General features: G+C 39.1%; 2 protein-coding genes across 4 annotated transcripts; both read left to right on the top strand.

Annotated features, from left to right (window-relative positions):
* Positions 1-3,179: 3,179 nt before the first annotated feature.
* LOC138045435 (uncharacterized) lies at positions 3,180-10,881 on the top strand. Its single transcript, XM_068891945.1, has 5 exons — positions 3,180-3,364; positions 4,353-4,430; positions 5,261-5,356; positions 7,172-7,264; positions 7,755-10,881. The coding sequence occupies exons 1-5, from the start codon at positions 3,193-3,195 to the stop codon at positions 9,305-9,307; spliced, it is 1,992 nt and encodes a 663-aa protein (XP_068748046.1). The 5' UTR covers positions 3,180-3,192; the 3' UTR covers positions 9,308-10,881.
* Positions 10,882-12,008: 1,127 nt separating this feature from the next.
* LOC138045392 (N-acetyltransferase ESCO1-like) lies at positions 12,009-24,573 on the top strand. 3 transcript variants are annotated; one of them, XM_068891879.1, is made up of 11 exons: positions 12,034-12,337; positions 13,343-14,497; positions 14,645-14,689; positions 14,763-14,817; positions 16,050-16,181; positions 17,591-17,680; positions 17,768-17,845; positions 18,251-18,313; positions 18,915-18,985; positions 20,549-20,647; positions 21,353-24,573. In XM_068891879.1, exons 2-11 carry the CDS (start codon positions 13,353-13,355, stop codon positions 21,474-21,476), a joined length of 1,902 nt encoding a protein of 633 aa, XP_068747980.1. In that variant the 5' UTR covers positions 12,034-12,337; positions 13,343-13,352; the 3' UTR covers positions 21,477-24,573. The 3 variants fall into 3 exon arrangements, with proteins under 3 accessions (XP_068747983.1, XP_068747980.1, XP_068747981.1); XM_068891880.1 differs by having other exon boundaries at positions 14,648-14,689; XM_068891882.1 differs by lacking the exon at positions 14,645-14,689 and having other exon boundaries at positions 12,009-12,337.
* Positions 24,574-24,803: the final 230 nt, after the last annotated feature.

The raw sequence follows: 24,803 nt of genomic DNA on the forward strand, positions 1-24,803 counted from the left end.
ATATAACGTAAAGGAATTTCAAAGTTTAAATCTCTGAACAAAGGAGAAGTATGATCAAATCTCTGAACAAAGGAGAAGTATAATCATTATACTGGGAAAAGGTACTGATTCTAATTGCCTTTTTCTGCAATACAATTAAAGTATGTACCAGCTACGTAAATATTGCCCTACACATGGTAACACCGTATATAAGGAGAGAGTAAATAAGAGAAATAGAGGATATCACATGGCCTCACGGAGATACGAAATTTCTCTTCATTCGTGTGTTGAAAAATATTTCATTTGTTCTCTGCGCTCATTCGTGAAATATTTTTCAACAAGAAAAGAGAAATTGCGTATCTCCAAGCAGCCACGTAATATTCTATTTACTATATAAACACCAATAAAATACTAAACCACTTCACGAAAGGCATGGAAAGGTGCGTTTTTACATGTAGCCATAACAACAGTGATTTTTCACTGGTGAAGATAACATGTTTTATTTTTTTTTCTGAAGCATCTTAGCGGGCCGGGAAACCATTTTGACTACGGCGCGACGAAACGTTGGATTTTACCTCTTAAAATGCAATTTCTCGCATCTTTGAAAATGGCAAGAAAAAAGTAATGACGCAACTTAGCTTGTGTCGCTTGTAGCTGATGAATGTGTATGCTGAGCATTGTTTTCGAGTATTCATTTCTAATTCACCATCGATTTGTTCAACTTTTTCTGTCGCAGATATAATTGGGTAAAGAACGCTATTTGCAGTTTGTAATCCTGCCAACTCACTGACCAGTATGAAAGTTGAGCACTTTCTAAAAAGATGTCGAATTTTCCAAAATTAATCCTAAGTTAGTTTTATACTGTGCGCAAGCGGGTGGCTTGCTTGTGTGTTCGTTTTAAGTAATATTAATGTTTGGGTAAAGAACGTAAATATTTGCAGTTTATAATCGTCGGCAAGTCATTGACCGTTGAGAAAGTTGAGTACTTTTTAAGTACTTTCTAAATTTGCAAATTCAGCTTTTAGTATCCCTGCACGGTGGTCGATTTAAATTATCAACTCCGTTGATAAAACCAAATTTTTGTGTACTACTTCCCAACCGACGCAGCACCACAGTTTCTTTAGAAACTACCCCCTTTATTCATTTGTTGTTTAACCGCTGCGACCACTAACCTTGTGTTCTAGTCTACTATAAAAACCACACACAACCCATAATTCCTCGATTGCCTCTGACGAAGGGCTAACGCTCGAAACTTCAGCTTTTAGAATCCCTGTACGGTGGTCAATTTACATTATAAACTCCGTTGATAAAACCAAAGTTTTTGAGTACTTTCTAAAACGATGTCGATTTTTCCAAAATTAATCCTAAGTTTTGTATTGTGTCATTGCTTGTAGGTTCGTTTTAAGTTATGCTTGGGTAAAGAACGTAATTTGCAGTTTACAATCGTGCCAAATCACTGACCAGTGTGAAAGTTGAGTACTTTCTAAAAAAGATGTCCAATTTTCCAAAATTAATCTTAAGTTTTATATTATGTGAAAGTGACTCAGAGTTGCTTGTAGGATCGTTTTAAGTGTTAACTAACGTAAGCGCCTGAAAAAATTGAACTCGAGAGTTCAAATATCCGTATACAGAATATGTACCGTCATGTAAGCATCTAAAAATATCGCTTCGTTTAAAGCACGAGAAGCATTTTTTCGTTTTCCGTAACCCTGCGCTCTCTTCAAGTTGTTGCCTTGAATTTGCAAATTCACGATCTCGCAAAATACTGTAGTTTCTGCCACAGTTTTTTTGAATGACGGTACAACGAGCACTGCATGACAGCCAAACTTTCTGGTTCGTATTGTGACCGTCCTTTTTTTCTAATTTCAGCGAAAAAAACAGCAAATAACTGAATGTCGCTCATGACGAGAGATATCTTCGAACTTTCTAGTTTCGTTACGCTGTACTTGCACTCTGAAAACATTCAGCCAAGTTTTTGTATTCTTGGAGCTGTTTTAGTTTTGGTTTTTGCCTCTCTGGTTGGCAAGCTCCCATTTGCGGGGATGTCGCTGAAAAAGTCCTGAGAAATGGAAAAATTTGGCAAATTCCGCCATTGTCAACTACTACAAACAGGGGCAACAGCGCTGACGCTATGCCTTGTGCTGATTGGCTTAAACAAACTGTCCTATATTTTGAAATTTTCCGCAGACTCAGTGACTTTATATTTCTAATATTGCAAATAGAGCGGTTTTCAACTGAGTGTCGAAAGTAATTAGCGAATTGCTTTGGTTTATGATTACTTCACTCAGTGATTGGCTCAAAGTTCTCGCGCCACTTTTTCAACCAATCAGAAGAGAAACCAAAACCAAGCGTGGCTCACGCGTGCACATTTTCCCGCGCTTTGTGTCGGCTACGAGAAATTACTTCGAGTTTTGATTGGTTTACCGGATTGTCTCCATCCCTTTTGATTGGCCACAAAAATTACTTTGGTTTTCGTTTTGCGACACTCGGTTGAAACTAGCTCTAATTTACGACAGAAACCAGCAGTTTCACATCAGTCTATGGCTGCCTCAATATTTATCCTGCTTTGTCAAATAAAAGTGGCATATTTTTCTGTTTTTGATCTTATTTAAATAGTTTTTGTCATAACTTGTCTTGGTTATTTTTCATACAAAGCTTTAAAAGTATTGAACTTGAATAACCAACGAAATAATAATAGTTAATAAAACGAAAACTTGCTACAAAGTTCTGCATTTCCCTTTTTGCACGAGCATTTAGTAAGGTCTGTTTCAGGTTCACTAGTACTTGTAAGGAGAGTGAAATGCTAAACTTTTACAAATATATATTGATAGTTATTGACTAAGTTTGCCGTTTCTGGGCCTCGTAAATTTCTTTTCTATACCTTTTTTTTAAATGTACATTTAAAAATATCTCGAATGGCTGATATTAACATAGAAATCTATTTAAACACCCACATCTATCTAATTCATCCTCAGTTTACCGACTTGGCCGATCGCAGAGATTACGATATTGATGAACACTTAAACCCTTCATGTTTAATGACGTTCACTGGTAAAACAATTTAAAACACCAACGAATACTCAAGCACTGGGTCCTCGGTGATGAGTATTTTGGGAGTTCGCTCAATATAAGCAAGAAACGAACTGGATAAAAGGGAGTTTCCATTCGGCAAGGCTAGCTAAGAGATTCCCCTTGGCGAATTAGCTTTTCAAGATGGTGAGAGTAACTTGTGCCATCGTTTTGTTCCTGGCTACGTTTCCTCTTTTGGCGATAAGTGCAGAAAGCGAGAAGATTTCTCCCCTAGAAGAATTAACAATGGAAAACGATGAACAAGCCTACGACGAAGAGCTTTCTTTTGACCGGTTAACAGAAGAACTAAAAGACGGTAAAGGATGAAATAATTTCTGATTTACTTGCTCTTTGCAAACAGGAGTCCATTTCTCGAAAAGTCCCGAAAACTTTTGGGGCCCAAAACTGCCATCCACTTGTTTTGGAAAGCTGGTCTTTTTAACAATAGATTTTAGATAGCAAAAACCAAAACGATTGTGGAGATTCATGACTTAAAACCTCTCCGTTCTTGAGATAAAGAGAGAATTGTGACATTCGAATAAGGCCTGGAAACTTTCAGGATTTGCGAGAAACGGACACAATCATACCAAGGTCGCCATGGCTAAGGTTAGGGTTAGGGTTAGGGTTAACCAGTCTATCAGTTACTGATAGCTGCATTACTAACTTTTAATTTGGGGGTTTTCTCCGCTTATGCCTCCGTGACCATTCTGATATGAAATAGAAAACTGGAAGATAAAATTAGGGTAACTGAACTGCGATCTACAAGCTCGTCCAATTTAAGCTCTGACCTAAACAGGACACTAAAGCTGACACTGCCTCTACGAGCTACTTTTAAGGGCATCGTCGAACGAAATTTTAAAATTACAAGTCGTGATTATTCAAGACATTCGTGATATAACCGAGTTATTTGTCCATATTTAAGTTTTCGCCTAGGGTAGGTTGTATCAAAGAAGATAAGAGCAGTTCTTGAAATTACAATATGTCAGGTTCTTTCCAACATTATATTTTTGCATTCCGAAATCATGATCTCACCTTTACCTTAGAAAGCCTTCATGAATCTGTTATACGTTCCCAATAAACTCTCATCAGCATTCATTTAGGGGTTCACATTTCGTTGTAATTTTTTTCTGAAATTGTTCGAGGAATCGACATCTACCTGAGTAAAGTCGCTGAAATAAAATAACCATTAAGCAACGAATTTTAACTTTTAAATGCAATCTCTGAACCCCAGGCAAAACCAGCTCTAACATTAACATTCCATCAGCAACGTATTTCAAGCAAGTCGCAATTTTTATTTTGCTCAGAATCCATGGAAGACGACGAAAATTTGCTTGAAAGAAAGGAAGACGCTGCGGAGATGGAAAGCAATGATAATGATGAAGGTAACAGATATCCCTTAATAATAATGTTTTCGTGATAATAATAATAATAATAATAATAATAATAGTTAACATATATTGGGCGAGGTTGAGCAAAGTATTAATCTGCGAGACACTGACAAATCACTATATTTTGCGATAAGCGAGTTCATAAAATTGTTTTATCATTCGATGAGTGAGTTTGTTTTTCACAACTCCCAGCAATTAAATCACTTTGTGAAAGCTCAGGAAAACGAACTGCCATTTTCACACAAGAGCGCAGGCTTCAATTACGCATAAGCAGTTTATTATTTACGGCAAAACACTTATTTGTGGGCAGTTATTTGCAGGTCATGTGCTGGGCTTTCATCCAATGAAAAGTAAGGAAAAGAACATCAAATGATAATGAAATTAATTTAATTGCCGAGTGTATTTCGTTCTCTATTTGGGGACACCGCTGTACAGAAATCAAATCAAATCAAATCATAGGTTGCTTTTTGAGGGAGGAGAGGGGCAAGCCGGAATAACTGGAGAAAAACCTCTTGCAGCAGAGTAGAGAACCAACAAAGTCATCCCACATGTGATACTGTGTCTGGGCCGATGAACTAAACCCAGGTCAATAATGGGAGACCAGTGTATTCACTACTGCGCTATCCATGCTCCCTTTTCTCAGGTTGACTCAGTTTTAAGTCATTACTTGCGATGAGGAGAAATATATTATTTCACTGCTAGTAAATCTTCAGACGCGGCAAAAATAGTTCTCCATTTGATAATTAACTAAATGTCCTGCAATTGTCAAGAGAGAGTTTGAAGTTACTAATCCCGAAGTCATTTTTGCTATCTATCTATCTCAGCTTTCAGCGAAGACCCGGAAAATGACATTGTCCCGGATGGAGAGGAAGATGAAGAAAGCGAGGATATGGATGAAGAAGACACCTATGAAAACGAAGGTATAACTCTTTTGATACATTTTGGGGTAAAGGCCGGGGAGGAGGGGGGAGGGGGGCGTACTGAACAGATGCTTGGATAGGGAGGTGCGGCCCGGCCGCGCAAACCCTGACCCTGTTTAAGGCACAATTCTCCGATTTCCCTATCCCGTTTAAACAGAAATCAGAGTTTTCAGACCTTTAGGATGAAATAATGATACATTGCTGTAGTTTCTTACTGTAGATCAGTTGTATTGTAGACAGTCACCTGAAACTCTATCACAAATAAACAGCGACAACGTTTTGTAGTTACCACGAAGCGGTAACTATCAAAGTCAAGGGAAGCCCTCCAATAACTGGTGGTTTGTGGCCAGACATTGAGCTTATCCTGTTTAAGCCACTAGCTCAAAGTATCTGGCTTCAAAGAAAGTCGTTATGACATAAAATCTTAACAGTTCTATCAACAAATCAAATAAATGATGTCTTTCATATATGCATGGCCTTCTCATATCTGGACCCTGCGAGCAGAGCCTCTCTAAAGCTCACCAGAGTGTGAGCAATTATAAACATTATAGACATTGTTTCCAAGCAACGACTTTCGCATACTCAATGAAGACCTTACACTATTTCTGCAGAGTCCTTTCTTTCTCGACGATTCAAGAAAGGCTCCGCTGGCAAGGTGCATATCTGCATCCTCTACTGCAGAATCACCATAAGCTCACAAAAGGGACCAGCGCCTTGCGTGATAGCTCAATAGGCCATTTCCGAGTTCATGTCTGCTTCCTCTTCAAAACGAGTCTAAGTGCGAAGTATTTGTGATGGTAATTAGTTCTACTTTACATATGAATGAAAACTAATTTTCATAACAAAAACTTCGCACTTAGACTCGCTTTGAAGAGGAGGCAGACATGAACTCAGAAATGGCCTATTGGTACCCCACTGTACCGGCATCACTGAGGTCATGGCTTCAAATCTCGTTCGAGCCTTAATTTTTCACGATTTCCTGCCGTTTATAATTGCGATGATCAAAACTCTTAAGATATCGATGGTTCGAAAGGGAGAACTGAGGAATGAATCAACGATGAAATGATATATGAAATGGATCACCAGAAAAATTCAGGTGCTTCCACGGGATTTGAACTCATGACCTCTGCAATGTCAGTGCAATGTTCTACCAACTGAGCTATGAAGCCACTCAGCCACCGATTTCATCAAAAAATACAGCAGTCTCAGTGTCACCCACTTTTTAATAAATAGATGATAAGACACTGCTCAGCGTTGATTCCAATTTTACGATGACAAATCCCCTTTCTGCTTTACTGATATTCAATTTAGAGGATGAAGATATCATCTGGAAAGAAGTAAAAAATTCTACTCTTTACATAGTAATAATTTAGATATTATGTAAACATTTATAGCAAAATACTACTTCCGATAAAGTGACATTTACATTGCTAAGTATCTTTTCTCCATTAGAGATTATTAGTTTCTAATCAGAGTGCTTGCTATAACAGTAGTCGAACGTATGACTTAGCTGCTATACCACTGAACGTGTGGGAGACACAGGGCCGTAGCCAGTATGAGGCAAACCGAGGTACTTTCCTCAGTCCTTTTTTCGTGATTTTTTAAAATAAAGCGTGGCTTTAAAATGTACTCATCATAAACGCCTAAAATACCTAGGGAGAGAATTTGACTATGGACATTGCCTCGGTCACAATTTTTTTTCTGGCTACGGCCCTGAGACATATGGAAGTTTTAAGACCATTAAAGTTAGGGATAACATACTAATTATACCCTTTTCAGTTTGAGTTCTTTCAACAAGATGATTATTTTATTCAGAGACCAGTGAAGATCAGGAAGATTATGCAGAATTGACTGAAACGATTGAAGATAGTGCTAACCAAGGGAACAACACTTTGTTGACAGACAAAGGTAATAATTCATAAATGCCAATATCGTTGACTCCATTTCGGCTAGATTCTAGAAAACTCCGGGGGACGGCGGAGCGTAGTTTGTATTAGGGGGGTGGGCTAACAAGCATTGCCAGAGACGCTAACTTGTATTGGGGTTCTGAGGGAATTCTTCGCCGGAAGTTTTGAAATATTTGAAGCTCGGAAATGCTACGTTCAGCATTCTTGACGAGATATCCAAAAAATAAAGGTCCTTACTACGTGACTCTGGACCGCGGTGGTATTCTTTTTAAGTCCTGAAACTTGGCAATGAACGAGTATTCTAGAATTACTGACACATAAGTCATACCCATCACTTTAAAGAGCTTTCTTGCGCTTTCAATGACCGCACAGTTTTGCACATCAGTCTCGGTTTTTTTCTTTTTTTTTTTCATGAAAGCCCGACTGTAATCGTCAAGTGATACCTATATATCATGATTACGTAGCCTGACTGCCTTCTTTTTAACCCGTAGGTGGAAATACCACTCTCGCTTCAGCGGCCCTTGGGATATGTAGAAGCGGTCAATACGATCCCATCAATCAACGCTGCTGCGATGGAAGGATTCCTTACAGTCATTCATCATACGTTTGCTGTAATGGTCGCATTGTGTTAAAGACACTAGCACCTACCCAATGTTTGCAAAAATTTAGATGCGGAAGTTCCTTTTACAGTCCTCGTTTACAGAAGTGCTGTTTTGGTCAGGTAGTGCCCATTCACTATCGATGCCGACGACGTCGGTGTAATGGGGTTCCGTATGTGTTACACGCCCAACAATGCTGTCACGGTCGAGTTATTCCTAGGGGCATGCCCTGCACTCCATTTCCCATACATTTCCGGTGTGGTGGCCTTCCATACAATTCTCGGGTTCATAAATGCTGTTACGGTCAAATTTTACGCATCAAAGATAGATGCACCAAGAAGCGCTGCGGACTCTCGTTCTATGTTCCGCGCACCCAAAGATGCTGTCACAATCGTGTATCTCCCAGAAAAGTGCCATGCCCACGATTTCCCCAGTTCCAGTGTGGTGGCCTCTTTTTTGACCCACGGAAACGTCAATGTTGCTTCGGCCAGATAATTCGTCGTCGTGCCCGTTGTACCAGTCTTCGTTGCGGAAATTCTTTCTATGTTCCACGCACTCAACGATGCTGTAACAACCAAGCCATTCCAAGGACTGTGCCATGCTTCAAAAACTCAGCCTCCGTCATATGTGGTGGTTTACAATACAACCGTCGGATACATAAGTGTTGCTTCAATCAGATAATTTCCATCCACCTCCCCTGTACCAAGCTGTATTGTGGACAGGCCTTGTATGTTCCTCACACCCAACAGTGCTGCCAAAATACAATAGCTCCTCGGAATGTTCCTTGCCCAGTTTTTCCGACGCAGTTCCAGTGTGGTGGCCTTCCCTACAGTCCTCAAAGTCACAGATGTTGCTACGGTCAAATCATTTCTCCCAATTCACCCTGTACAAAATTAACCTGTGGATTAAGATTTTACGTTCCACAGACTCAACAGTGCTGCCAAAATCAGGTGGTTCCAACGATCGTCCCATGTTTTACAAACCCACATTCTACTTTCTGCGCTGGTCAACCCTGTAATCCACAGGTTCACAAGTGTTGCTTCAATAAGCTAATTCCTGTCCAAGCCAGTTGCACTATATTACCCTGTGGTCTGGCCTCTTACGTTCCTTTTGCTGAACAATGCTGTCACAATCAAGTCATTCCTAAAACTACGCCATGCAGTACTTTTCCGGGTCAGCACCAATGTGGTCGTTTCCAATACAACCCAAGTACACACAAATGTTGCAGCAATCGACTGATTGTTCAACAAGCATCCCCCTGTCCGCCTCAGCATTGTGGTTCCAATGTTGTTGTAGATCACTCAAAACAGCAGTGTTGCTTTGGCGTCGCACTGGCTCCATTGAACTCAAGGTGTCAGAGATGTGGTTCCTCATTTTTCGTTCCTTTTGGTTACCAATGTTGTAACGATCAAATTGTTTCTTCACATGTTCGATGTGCATTTTAATCGATTTCTGTCGCATTTTTCTTTAGTACGTAGGCGTAAATGCCCACATAAAACATAGGGAAGGTATGGTACCACATTCACTGCAAACGTCGCACCCACTGTTTAACAGATCAGGCGTGCTTTCCTCGAAAAAACCCGAAACTACTAGTGTCCATTTTCAACGCATATTCATAAAATCTTGCTAAGACTTTGCCTTCTGTTATAGTAAGTAGATTTCAAACGACTTGTCTTTTTTAGAATGAACTGTTGCTGTACTCTTTTCATTTCGGGCCTTTCGTCTACCAAACGCGTCCAGAAACGGCTCGTGCAGTCATACTGTGTCAAAGAAAGCAACTAACGGAAGTGAAATTAAGATTTAATTTGCTACGCTTTCCTCTCAATGCAACTGACACGAAACCAGCATTGCTGGATGGCAAGATGCTACGCAATTTCGAGCCATCGCTGGAGAAAAGTGCGCCTGGACGTTTGCTGCGAATGTGATCCTTGACTTTTGGTCTCTTTTGTGCTTGACAAAGCTTAGTATTTAATAGACTAATTAGGCCAATACTAGGTCACTAAATTTTTTTGGCAATTTCTTTTTGCTTTTAGACTTTCCTTTAGTGTTCATTTTCGTGGCGACATTGATTAATTTATCTCTGCTATATCAGTTTTAACAGAAGTTCACGACCTTGAAGAGCGTAACTTGCAACTCTTTTCCTTGGAACAAAGCTGGGGATTTTAGGAAAGCAATTTTATGCCCAAATATGGACAAAAATAAGATCGAAGCTGCATGCGCAGGAAAATGCACGAACATCCAAATAAGCATATTTTTTAACTCAAAAAAACTCCAGCTCTGGACCAGAGTTAAACGCTACAAGGTCATGCATGAGATTCTGGTTTTAATTTAGACTGAAAATAAAAACTGCACCGTCTTATTTTCACTGTCAGATTTTCAGTGCTTTACTCGTAGTTGCACTGGTATGCGCAAGATGAGTTCGTATAGAAAGGCAGCTGAACTTCTTAGTGATAGCATTGGGAGCTTACCATGACCTACACTCCCTCTAGAACTTGCACAACAAATCGCAGCCTCAAATCCCTACTCGATGACAGGAGATTGGAAGCCAACTAATATATTGATTATGCAAATTGTTGTAAAAATGAAGTGCACTTCATGTATGAACATAACTCGATCATATCTGTGCTTTGTCCTTTGTAAGTAATGAGTGAATTTATAATAAAGAACAATGTGCAATAGAATGGTCCTGCCTTTCTATGGTGTATGATTGTGGCACAGTACCGCAGTGTTCATGATTTGCGGAATCATGGTCTTCAACATCACAAGGTACACCACTTTCTGAATAAGTCCACAATCTCAAAGTTAACAAACCTCTATCACAACTGGTGACAGACAATGATTGCAGGCCTTTGTTTTCGCTCGACGAGCACAATTCGCTGGGTTACCTCACCCCATTTCATCAGGCCCAAAAAGGCGTGGCTAAGATGCAGGATTTAGGCGGATTATTTTCTTTCCTTTGGCAGATATTTAAAAATGAGTACATTTCTATAAAGTGAAAAAGTAAATAATTATGAAGATTTCACCAAGGCTGATCCACTTACCGAGGCAATTATGGTGAATCAGTTAATGCCTACAAAGCGCTACAACATTAACTGAGAATACTCAAAAACAATAAACAAACTGCGGTGATAAACATATTATCGTGCATTTTAGCTTGACGTTCCGTATGATACCATTACAACATCCATCTCCAGAAGTGACGGTTGAACAAATTTTTAAAAATTATAAATGTGTAGAGCTTTGAGGGAGACTAGTAACTAGATTAAGAACAATCCTCTTGACTAAATAAATACTAATAAATGTAATATAAGCAGTGAAAATTGGCTTGGTTAATATGTTAATGAAGCTAAGGTGTCTCACTGCCAACTTTTTCTTTTAAGGACGGTGTCTACTAATTTAAAGGTATTTTTGCGCGGTTTACTGAATATGCGGGAAAAGCAGATCTTAACAAGTGTTATTGAAATCCAAAAAGAAAATTGGTGGTAACCACGCATTTATCGAAGATAATTAATCAACAATATTGGTAAAGAGCTTTAAATTAGAAAGCAATGTATGGCGTCCTTTTCCAAATTGAAGCTTAATTATCTCTGAAAAATGCATGGTTACCCCCAATTTTCTTTTTGGATAATAAGGGCACTTGCTAAGTTCTGCTTTCTCCGAATAGTTTTGAACCGCGCAAAAATATCCCTGTATTAATGAGCACCGCCGATAGGAAATCCGAGTATCTCGAGATGCGCAGTAACAATAGTAGTCACCGTCCTTAACACCCCGTTTAACGTTGGTTTAGGTTCGCGCATTAGCAAGGTTTCTTTTATTTTACAGTGTAAATCAGATTGTCCATTTGCCCAGACTTCAAGATGGTCCCACATAATGTTGTGACCGGTTTTGATTGTGTGATCCGCAACAGCGGAAGTTCAGGAAGTGTAAATGTTTCCTGCAGGGGCTCTGCAATGATCCGTTTTCCGGTCATGTGAACGATTTTTCGTTTTACCAAAGTAAAAGTCATTGCAATCCGAGAAACACGGTTTGTACACAATCTTGGATTTGTGAGATCCAACTTGATTCGGCGGGTATTGAGAAGGCTCTGGGAACTAGGTTGGAATGAAATCCCAGAATGTTTTGAAGGCTGAGTTGCGCGCGAAACTTGATGCACTGTTCGATTTACAAAATGGCGGATGCCTGTGAGGGTTTATAGGTCTCGAAGGAAATCTTGCGTTCCGTTTTCGGCATAAGAACGATTTCATCGTTTTATCTATAGTAGGATAAGATCATGATAACGAGAACTTAGGTTTCTCTCTCAAAGCTGTGACATAAGATCTATGCCTCAAAAAATTAATTGAAGAAATTAAGTTTTGGTTTGGCTCTACTACCGGAAATCGTCATTGCTATTAATTTCTATACACCAGGTGTCAATTTCGAAATGGTAAGCGGAGGGCCTTCACCGTGTCCAAAGGATCCTGCTCCACACAAAACAAGTAGGTAGTCTTTGTTGTGTTCTATCAAAAAGTATTAAAAAGTAAACAATTTTCTCAAGATCTAGGGCTCTTGACTTTCAGATATTCGGAGCGCAGTAAGCTTTATTATTACAAGAAGACTTACATCCTATGCACCTGCATTTGAGTGGCTAGGAGTTGATGTATGAGGTGTTAAAGAATTAAAAACGACTGCAAACTCTGTTAAGGAGGCTTATGATGAATGAGATTTGAAAGTTAGCACATGAAAATGTAAAATGGACAAGTTAAAAACCTTAGACCCCAGACAATAATAGCATACCAGACTTTCAACACTGCTCAAAACGATGCACCATGGCTATTCAGTCTAATGTTATACAAGAGTCATTCAACATACAGGGAGAAAGGTTCAAGCATCTAAGTTCATCTAGTAAGCACTATTATGTCCTTTTTGTCTTCATTTTTACACAAACAGGTGTTGTAATTGGCTTGGTACAAGGAATATTTTCCTTGCTGGGAGAACAGAAGACCCTTATCCAGTGGTTTCAATAAGTAACGAAAGCTTATTTAAAGCATGGCTACTTCACTAGTAGAAGTCTACTTTTTATTTCCAAAATTGAAAAAATTAAAGGCAGATTCTTGCATGCCTAAGATTAAAATCATTTGGACAAAGACAACATGAAATCATCAATATTAGTTTGCTTTTGAGATGTGGCATTTGGTAGCGTTCTTTTAAAAAGAGCTTGCCCATAGACACCCCTGCTCAAACCACCTGCCAACTTCAAATTTTATTGAAACCCCCTCTGATCCTTTGGCACCAGGGCCCAGTTGTTCAAAAGCCAATAAACGCTAAGCCCAGATTAAAAATTAGACGAGGAGTTTATTTCTCTACTTCTGAATGCTGTTCAACACTGATGTTCGGCAAACCGTTACATTAGAAGAAGTCAATCTTGAAAAACAAGGGCCCAGGAGTACAGTGTATGCATACATTAGCTAACTTTGCTGTCTTTATTTATACATTTGTTTTAGGGCAACTATCATGGCACAGAAAGTCAATGTGATGTTGACACATGGAGATTTGTTGACTGACATTGACTGTAACTTTAACAACAAGATGAAAACTGTTGGAGTTGATTGTCACTCGTTAAAAAAAGTTTATTCTTCTGGTCAAAACATCATTTGCTCTGGTGATTTCAAAGAAGAAGATGGTAGCTTAGAAGTCAACGACGTTGAATCACCTTCAAATGGCTTCATGCCTGCAAACTTTTATAGCTTAAGAAAACAAAGGTTGACTCCAAAGGTCAAATTGTTTACTCTTGATGCACAGGAAGTGTTGAGAAAGGAAGATGACATTATTGCCAAGAATTCTACCAGAGTCAAAAGGAAATGCAAAAAGCAAGGCAACTCTTCTGAAGGCAAGAAAAAGCAGAAGACAGGTACATGTAATACTGGAAGGCAACTCACACAAAGTGGAAACCAGAAACATGGGAAAACTGAAATGTGTATAGACCTATTGGAGAAGAAATATATGTGCAATGAACCTTTTATTAGTGATGTCAAAATCATTGATGAAAACAAATATATTTGTGGGATGGAGAACATAGGTGTTCAAGGAATATCTGAGGAGAGTATCTGTTCATCAACTTTACAATCTGGATCAGAAGAACATGTAAAACCAGTCGATGGCTGTTCGTCACAAGGATCTGAAGAGAGTCTCTTGTTAAATTCAGAAAAAGCTGAATCAGTTTCCTCAGGGACCAGTCTCTGTAGTGGACCTGGTCCTGCCAGTGCTGGTTTGATTTTAGAGAAATATGGAAATGACTACCTCTTTGCCAATTTCACTGACTCCGATGACAATAACCCATACATTGAAAAGAGTGATTCTCATGAGATAATGGGAAATGTTCATGCAGAAAGTGTCCATTTTACCAATGTCACTGATGAATCACCATCAAGTTTGTCATTTTCATCATCATCTCCAAATACAAGTGAGAATGGCAACACTCTGAAACTCTTGGAAAGGGGCACAGACTCCAGCTCAGCAAAAAGTTCCCCGGAATGTCAAGTGCCTATAACAAAATATTTCAGGAGTACAACAGGGTGCAGAAGTAAAGCAAGGTCTGCAGATAATGGAATCTCGTCCTACAGGATGTCATCAACAGAAAAATCTGAGATGAGGAACAGGTTAGGTTGTTATCTTACTTTAGCCATTATTTTTGTACATGTTTATCCTTTCCATTTGTGTTCTAGTTTAATCTTATCACTGATTCTCCTTTTATGTGTAATTTATTTTCCTTTGATTTTCTGTTTTGGTTAATGTGTCTTAATCAGTAGAAAACAAAGGGGGAAATGGAACTACACAGTGGAACACCACAGGTGAATAAGCATGGTTCCTCTATTCACTAATGATATTATAACATCGTTAAGTGTGGTTTCCTTTTTTCCTTAGGCTGTCTCCTCCCAGAAGAAAAAAGCCAGGGAAAAAGCAGGAGCAAATGTATTTGGTAAGGCATTACATGTAAATAGAGCTTGCAGAATTAAGAGCTGTCATTATTATACCGCTGTTGGCTATCGTTACCAAGCTATTGCAGTGAGAACAGAGGGCTATCTAGAATTAAATAATAATATTACTGAAACATTTAAACAGCTTCTACAGCCATTTAATTATATGTATTTTTTGACTCTTTCATTCTCAATAGTGACATTTGTACAAAGTAAAGGAGTGATCCTTACACTTACTGTACATGTACTGTACCTGCACATATGCCTTTAACAGAATTCTAACCGCTGACCAACTGAGCATTGAAGCCACACAATTGGGAGCAGGTCAATTGCCCACTTTCGATATATTAAAATTCAGTCCTAAACAAAAGGTATCATTTCAAGGCTCTGGGCAATAAATACATGTATAAGGATTTGTACGAGTTTAGTATTCCCCAGAGCCTCGAGATGATGCATTTTGTTTAGGACTGAATTTTAATATTCAAAAGTGTGCTCTTTGTTGTGCTCATAAAACATTAATGTGTTCCTGTGAAAGGAATCAATAATTGAAGTAAATGTACATGTATATTTGAAGTGCTATACAGCTGTAGGTGCATATGCATACATGTAGATGTATGAAAGGCTTTTAAGGAAAACTCAACACAAACTGGCCAGTGGCCAGTGGAATCACACGATTCAGAAATGTCTGATTATAGATATGGCAGTTCCATCAGACAGAAATACATCCGTTAAGGTAGTCGAGAAACTCTCTAAGTATAAAGACATAGAGATTGAGATCGCCAGAATGTGGAAAATGAGAACAGAGACAATCCCAGTTGTCATTGGTGCACTTGGGGCCATTAAGAAGGGACTGGAAAAGTGTGTTGACAAGGTTCCAGGCACAGTCAGCATTGATGAGCTCCAAAAAATTGCTCTTCTGGGATCAGCTTGCATCTTGAGAAAGGTTCTCTCAATCAAGTGAACTGTTTTGGTACCTAAGGAGTATGGGTTGGACCCGGTGCTTCAGAGACTAAACAAGCAAGCCAAGGATTACAAGTGATAATAATGATTATAATAATAATAATAATAACAACAACAACAACAATAATTTATTTTTCTTATTGCTAGTAGCCAACGTTTAAAATACAGTTAATACATATGAAGACATGACTGATGAGTTTTGATAAAAGTGGCTTAAATATGCCATCTCATCTCATTTTAAATTACATTTCACAAAATATGTTTTGCCTAACAGGATTTAGGTCAGAAAGATTTTGGTCATGTGACTTGTCCTACCTGTGGTATGGTTTACACCAAAGCTCAGCCAGAGGACGAAGCAGCACATATCAGGCATCACAAGAGTTTTGTCAGTGGGCTGAGATTCACTGTAAGCTGTGTCTTGTCTCTAAAAATAAGAATTTAGTCCATTAGTTTAGTGGGATGATAATTATGTTACTGTATTTGATTGAGAAGAGGTAAAGAGGCAACTGAAAGTTATGAAACACATGACCTCCATAACACCAGTCGGATTCTCTTCCCGTTGTAGGTTATTTAGTTTATTAGACAAAGTACGTGTACATGTATCCCAATAATTATTGTCAAGGAGCAGGTTACAATGTTAATTCAACATGATAAGGCTAGTTCAGCTCCAGAAAATACAAAGTACAGGATGGGTTATTTGAAGAATACAGGGCTGAAAATCCAAGATGGTTTCCACAGTGACATCATGAAATTACAAATTGAAAATCGTAAGGTCTTCTGAATTTTTGTCCAAACGAGGGTTGAAGATGAGCCAGAAATATAACGTTTTTCCATTTCGGTAACGTCTTTCGTTTCGAAAATACAGCATTTTGAATTTCCAAATTGTCACCTTTCGTGACCCCATGATACAGAGCTGGTTGAAAAACATGTCTCTTCCTATGATTCTCAGAAGTTTAATTGTTTCAAGTACATTACGAGATGTGTTCATACACATGTACATGTACCGTTGATTACCAGCTGCCATATTGGCGGACCACGGACAGTCCACCAACATTGGAGCATCATGTGAAATGCTTTGGCAAAGTAATAACTCAGAAATGATGTTTTGCCATTCTATTCTTATGTTGTTGCTTTTGTTTTTTGTCATTCCAGTTGAACAAAATACACTTGTTCAAATCCTGAATAACGTTAACTTTTCTAATTTAGCTACTGAAATCACAGTGAGGAATGTAATTCAAGTCCCTGAAAATTCCCTGTAAAACTGGTCATAAAATCTTATCTATCCTATAAAAAAACACAAACAACATACATTTGTGGAACAGTGCCACTGTTGATCCCACAGTACATTGTACATGTAGTGTTATTTAATTTAAATCAGTGTAAATGATTTTGTGAAACTCTTTTTGTGAACTTTGAAATATGGGCGGGAGTGTTTACATTTTCAGCAGAGCGTTGCCAGTAAGACGACCTGAAATGCAAGCTGCAAATGAAAACAAATCAAAATGAAACTCAGCCATTATGCATTATGACTATAATATGTATTAAAAGGCCTCCTTTGCATCTGGCTTTCTTGAGTTTAAATAATAACGTACTGGTATTTTCATTTTGCATTAACAGAAGACTGCGGTCAGCCTGTCCAGTCAGACTGATAGTTTGCCAGTCAAAACCTCCAATTTACCGGACAAAGGTCCGGCTGGTGCTTATTTGCAAGCTTGGTACATGTACATAAAACCTTGAAGTGTTACTAACACAATCAGTGTGCGTTAAGTAAACCTATTATAATATTTGCATTTCAATAATGCCATTTTTCTACAGGGTTGGAAAAATGAATGTGTTGCCAAGGAATATCATGACGGCAGAGTTATAATGGTTGGACCGGATGCTCACCCTCTTCATCTTAGAAAGGTTTTCGATTAATTTTTTTTGTTGAATATTCTGCTTGATAATTCAGTGACTGATAAGTAATTTTTATTTTTTTATTCATTTGTGTAGATTGAGGAGGTGCGCAAAGTTGTTGACAGTGAGCTGGGCTTTGTTGCTGATGCTCCAAGTGGAAAGACTGAGGCCAAGGTGAAGAAACACTGCAGAGTATTGATTTATGTTAGGCCTGTATTTTTGACATGACTTTTAACCCATTGACTTCCCTTAGACACCCAAGGACACTCCCAGTTGACGAGGAAAATCATCTGGCATTAGACAGAGTAAAATCTCTCAAGTCTCACCCCCAGGTGTCCATGGATTAACCCTTTGATGCCTGTACTGGCCAAAACCTGACCTTTACTCTGTCTAACGCCAGACAATTTTACTCGTCAATGGGAAACCCCCCAGGAGTCAATGGGTTAAGTTCACTTGGAAGCAATAACCAAGGAATTTAACGCTGTCACCGCTATTGCCATAAGATGTAATGTGGCCTTCTCTGGTTGGAAGGTGTTTGATTGCCTGTCTGCAAAACCAATTTTGTGCATCTTTTTCTAGACATTCCTCTTTATTTCTGTGAGAAAAGTTGTTGGCTGTGCTGTTGCTGTTCAAATAGATCAGGTGGGTTAACTTTATTGTAAGTTTTTTTGCCATCAGACTGAACATCACACCTATGCTGTACTTATAATTATGTTTGGTGGGGAAGATTTATTTTTGTTAACAAAATAGCCCCTTTTATAGGTGCGTGCTTAGCCACCTACATGTACATGTAGATTAGAAATGACAACGAGACTGGATGTACAGTATGGTGCTGCCATACCAGCAATTTCTCCGGGCCATTGTTACAAGGATGCACTTTTGGGTTGTGAGAAATCAGCATTATTGCAGTGTTCTGATCAAGATAGCAACAAGTTCGTCCAGAATGTAAGGTTCTTGGGTTTTCTTGCAAGCTTGCTACCGCAACTCACGAGTTTCAGTCGTGGATATGATGCACTCACATGGTCATGTTGTTGCATACTTGTTTGCTACAGAATTTGCAGATTTCAGACTTCCCTGGTAATTTAGTTGAAAACCATGAAGAGGGTCAATAAACTCATCATCAACATCACCATTGTAATTATATCATGTAAGATATTAAGTTCTTATCAAAACAAGGTCAATTTTGGCAAGCAACTGTCAGTGTACAATTGGACAATGCTTCAATATTGATTTTCTTTCTTAGGGATATCCAGTGTTGCCTTCTCCAGGGGAATCATCAACTCCTGAGAAACAAATTGCTGCTTGGTGTTGCAGGTGACTCTATACTATGTACATGTACTGTACCTAATTCTAGAGCTTTTTCTTGTGATTTCCTGGCAGCTGTGAGTACGAATGCATGTCGTATATACTCACAATTAAGTAATTTCGTTGTAATTTTAGTACTACGACTTGAAAACCTTTTGAACACCCAAAGAAAGTAAAAAAAGTAAAAAAAATTTTTCAGGCTTCTCAACGCAATAGAAATTTGCGCTCATCACTGCGAGACAACGTGGTTTCATTTAAAGTAAAATTGATTAATGTCATAATCTGTTCTGTTGATGTCATAATCTGTTCTATGGAATTTTTAGTAAAAACACTGGGAAGAAAATAATAGTTTAACTTTTTTAACAATATCTTAAACTATTATTTAAAAAATGCAACACAGGGATTTCAGACATGAGTGTGACTGAAACTATTGGTGAGGAATGTTGAACTCTCTCGTGGTGCTAAAATTGCCTCCTGTTTTCAATTTGTCAAGAACATGGTCTATTAGCGTTTCTGTTAAACTGTTCTATTGCCGTTGTGGTTCAAAATAGAACCACTATCCACTGTTGCTTGTTGCTGAGTGATTAATGATTATTTCTGTAGAAGGACAGTTCTTTTGTCATTTTGTTTTTATTTTTATATGTTTTTCAATCAAAGGTGCTTAGTAATAAGGCTGACTCTTTTCCCTTCATAACAACAATCATGTTTTTGGATCATGCTTCATGAATGCGTTTGAATTTGCAGTAGGATCGGTCATGTTCTTAACAGCAAAATGTGGGAACAGGCTAGAGTGGTCTATGGAAGGGGAACAGGGTAGGGTGTGTAAAGTGACAGGGTAGGGGATGGGAGGGAAAGGTAGATTGTGGGGTGGCATGGTAGGGTGTGAGGAAAAAGGGTAGAATGTGTGGGAACAGGATAGGATGGGTAAGGAGACCTCCCTAGGCTGTTTGTGGGGCACAGGTTTGGGTTGGGGGAGAGGTGGGAATTGGGGTGGTAGGGAAGGGTGGGGGAGTAGAGAGGATAATTAGGGAGGGGAGAACAGGTTAAAGTAGCAAAGGAAAGACAAGGAGGGTTCTGGTTAGCTTCCAGGTGATCTGGTGATGTAATTCGGAGGACTGGGGAGAAAAAAATTTAACACCCTATCCCACAACTGCGCGCGGCCTTTAATATTTTCGAATTCAACATGGCAGAGGTGAGGTTAGATCTTGTCAGGTCTACTTGAATGTTCATTCAGTAACAGGAAACGTGGTAGACACCTAATGATCTGTTGAGTTTTGGCGATGGCACTACTGCAGAGAGTTTGGAAACAACACCTAAGGCCGCGCGCGGTTGTGGGATACGGCGTTAAAAGTTTTCTCCCTAGTCCTCCGAATTACGTCACCAGATCACCTGATTGAGGAGAGAGAAAGGTCCTACACCACTATTCCAAACCTGGTGCTCTGCTTCGTTCCTTAGAACTTAGTGTCATTTAAAAGTGCATAATGTTTTTTTCTGGCATGGCCACTATTAAAAGCAGTGTTAGAACGCTTACACCTTCAAATTTAGAAATTCAAGTGGTTTTCCTGTTCTTAGCACAACTCCTCAGTTAGCCCAGTGTGGTATCAGTCGCATTTGGGTTCACAGTCAGCACAGACGGAAGAAGGTTGCCACGCGTTTACTTGACTGTGTTAGGTAAGAACTCAATAAATATAGCCATATTCTATATATTTTTATATAATAAACAAATCAATGCGCGCGCTCTCATTGGTCAATCAGCCATGTCTTATTGTGCCAGTAAACTCATGGAAAAATCGCGCGTCTTCTGAATTATTATATAAAAGCAAAGACCACATATTTCCATGGTTTATAGGCATGATAAACCACTTGGGATGTTGGAACAACGGCGGCTCGTGATTTACGAATTTTTCTCGTGTTCTACCAACATCCCGCGTGGTTTATCAGCCTATAAACCATAAATGGCTCTATAGTTTTATTTGTATAAAAAGGTTCCTCTATGTACTTCCATTTGTATGAACTGTACATGTAGTTCATGTTTCGCTGATATGGGATGCCACTGTCGTTGTCAAAAATTGGAATTTCCCATAGGAAAGCAATGTCGTATGAGCATCATTCACTAAACTAAGTGTTACCGGGGAAGTTCCATAACAATGCCAAAAAGAGCTTAACTTTAAATAGGTATTGCCCTCGACAGTTTCAAAGGTGAAACCCATGCATGGCATCTTGAGACCCCAAAAAAACCCAAAGAAAGGGATTAATCACAGTTTGTGCGTCTTTGGCAAGTTAGCTCTTTTTAACCTCGAGCTGACAGCACCCTAAGTCCGTCTTTCATTACCCTTGACAAGATCCATTCATTCTGAGTGTATTTTGTCTTTTTAGGATGAATTTTATCTACGGCTGCGTCATCCCCAGAGAACTTGTAGCATTTTCTGATCCCACTCCAGACGGCAAACGACTCGCTAAAAGTTACACGGGCACTGCACAGTTCCTAGTTTTTCGGTAGACTTGCGGACTCCCATCCAGAACGTTGGCCTTTGCTAAGCCATGGACCAGCATACTAATTACCTCGTGATGTCGGGATAATGAGAGAAACTTGATGGCAGGCGTGGGGATTGAATGCTCTGGTCTCTTAACATTGAAACGTGCGACGCTTGCGCAGTTTCGATTGTGATTTTAACGGCCAAGACAAGGTTCGCCTTCCTATAGTGCTTTTTGCTCTGTTTATGAAGAAAATTTACGCTCCCAAAACACGGTATGGTTGCAAGTTTAATGGAATTGGAATCGGAAAAGCATGGCGCTTGCCTTTTCTAGCTTACCATTGAACATGTTTGTTCAGATCTTTTCTTTGAAAAAATGACAGTCTCTTACCTTTTCTTCCTATGAGCTTTTAAGGTCCTCGAGGCATTTAAGAAGGTAGGGAGCTCTGACGAGAGAAGAGGAACACCGAAAGACAAGTTTAATTAGCATAAACTATTCCACTGCACGCTTTGCACGTGCGTTTTACAGTTTGGTACATTTCATTGCCCTCCTTTGAAAAAAAAAGGAATCAAATTTCTGAAGATTTTCGTTTACTTGATGACTTTCACCTTTTCTTTTCAATCTGTAAAGTTCGTACTAATGATTCTCAAAAAGAATTTCTATAAACCCCCCCCCCCCCCCCCCGTCTTGTCGAGGACGCCGCAAAACATTAGGGAGCTTACGAAACGGACGGCAACGACGACGCTACAAAACAATAGGTTTAGTGAGCAAAAACAATGGCTCTGCACGTGCGTTTTACATTTTGCTACATGACGACGTGAAATGACCAAATTCAAGGTTCTGTGGAGGGGACGTTAGCATACGACGATGAATTTTCAGTTCTCTCTCTACGCTTCCAACCCACTCATACCAGTTTTAATTCCTCGACAGTCACTATACATTTTTAACGCGAAACGACATGAAATAGTTTCGTAGTGATATGAATAACGCGAACTTCTATTCTTAAAGGAAGTCCTCGTAGCCGTCGTCGTCCTCGTTTCGTAAGCTCTCTAATAGGGAGTTTACGAAACGACGACGGTTAATTTAGCGACAACACCAAAGAGCGATAATATTATTGGCTAAAAGAGGAAAGATAATCGTGTTGCGTGTGCAGCACGCGTTTCTTGTACATTTCTTTGACGTATCCAGCAAAACAACGTAGTGAAAAAAGGGAAATGTGACGTTTTGACAACAACGTGCGCATACAAGAGTCGGAATCGTTCAGTGTTTGTCTTTACTTCAGAACCGCTCGAATCAAGTTGTGGGATGATTCCCCTACACTGTACAACGCGGACAAGATCGAGTAAGCGCTAAAGACATCTGAAAGCGTGAAATTGTATTTGGAAGTGACGTTTTCATTGCCGTAGCCGTCGTCGTTTTTTAAACTCCCTAGACTATTTCAACCTTTTTGATATCACAAGAGCGTGGTAGTTCCTCAAGATTGACACTGGGTGCAACGGCGCTTAATTATAGGGGAGACAATGAAAATTTACTTCAAGTGCTGACGTGCTTCATAAAACCTCAAATTTAGCTATTTCGCGTTGTTTCGCAGACGATGGCAAAGAAATTGACAAAAGTGAAAAACGCACGTGCAGGGAGTGCAAAGCTATTGATTTTGCCCAATAGATGTGCAAAGTTGTGACGTTCTCGTCGCCATTCTTGTTGCTTAAATCAGGTTTAATCGTCTTCGCCGTTGGAGCTTGATAGAGAGATTAAGCATCGCGTTTACGACAGACGTTAAAAGGCTGTTGCTTGTCATAAAAGCACGAAAATTCACTTATTCTCACTTCCCTCTCTGTGGATGTCTGTGTGTGTGTGCGCGCGCGCTCTGGCATAAGGCAGTTCCAGTCCTTTTGCCGTCTGTCCATGGCACACCATTGTTGACTTAGTCCAACATCCCTATTCTCCGTCGCCCTGGGGATCTCTTGCCTTCAATTTTCCCAATGCTGGGAAATCTTTTCAAATGCAAATTCTTTTTAACGTATTCCCCGCATTAGCCTCCATGCATTACAAGCTCGTTTTAGTCCGATGCTGAGAATACGAAAACACCTTATTCCAAAATGGCCGCTATTTAGATATTCTTTTGTTTTTATTCAAATTAGACCTTGATGCCTCGTTCAAGGCAAAATATTCTTTTGAATTTTCAGCTCAAGAACGTGGCATCAAGGGCTAATTTGAATAAAAACAAAAGAATATTTAAATGACAGTCTATATGGTCTATTGTCAGTAGATCACCATGTCTTAATGTGTGTGCCCTAGCCATCTCTTCTGTCTATTCCTAATGGTGTCCACTACTTGTTTCCTCTCCCCACCCCTCTGTGGGTAACAGGCAAGAAAGCTAAAATCAAACAGGTTTCCTTAATTTTTGACAAAGCGCAAATTTTAGCTTGACCGTTTGCCGTTAACGCGATGCTGAATCTAGAATAGAATCTTTATTTATACACGATAAGGATTAAAGCTGAAAAGCTTGTGGGGTCGTGTACTTAACAAATTAATTACTCGTCCAATTAAAAACTATTAATTATGAAAATAAAACACATTTCTAAAAACATTTTAATAGATTACAATTCTAAAATGCGAACTAAGTTAATTAACTAAGACAATTAATCTCTCCAATACGCCAGTTAAGCAACGCCAACGAAAACGGTACTTTTAATAATGTAACGTTTCGCTGTCGTAATTGTTCAATATGGGCGAACTACCCTATAACTAGATTGGTTTTATCGTGAAGAAAGAAAAGGAGCCATTGACTGTCGTACGCTCACTTTGTCGGCGTGAAAACCTTCAATTTTATTTGCCGACTACGGTAAAGAAATTTACTAAGATGCTTTCAAAGCTATTGTTTTTGCCCATTCATTATATTCCCCTTTGTTCCTTGAGCCGTAATTGTTTCTCTTAAGGCTTGTAAGGATTCCTTCAAAATTAATGGCACCTTCATTCAGTAAATTTCGATTTTCGTCCATTGTCAATATTTATGTCCTAGCTTGAAGTACCTTTATTACACACAATGTACTTCTGAACGTTTTGGCGAAGTATTTTTAGAATGTAAACCTCAATTGGTATTTAATAAAGCTATTTTTGACCAAATATCTAACGATTTGATGTCTAATACTTTTGGGATGTTCGCGAGTCGCTGTTTGTCCTGTGTATTCAAAGTCTTACCTCGACTAAAATCATTTTCTTCTGAGTATTCTCAACATTTTGGGTCCCGGAGCTTTCGTTGACTTGTTCTCTCGTGGGAAACCTCAGTTTATTTTGAAGGGTTAAGATGAAAATATTTATTTCGTGCGCATATTTTAGTCGAAAAAATTTG

The sequence above is a fragment of the Montipora capricornis genome, chromosome 4, assembly GCF_036669925.1.
Source record: "Montipora capricornis isolate CH-2021 chromosome 4, ASM3666992v2, whole genome shotgun sequence".
Lineage (NCBI taxonomy): Eukaryota > Metazoa > Cnidaria > Anthozoa > Scleractinia > Acroporidae > Montipora > Montipora capricornis.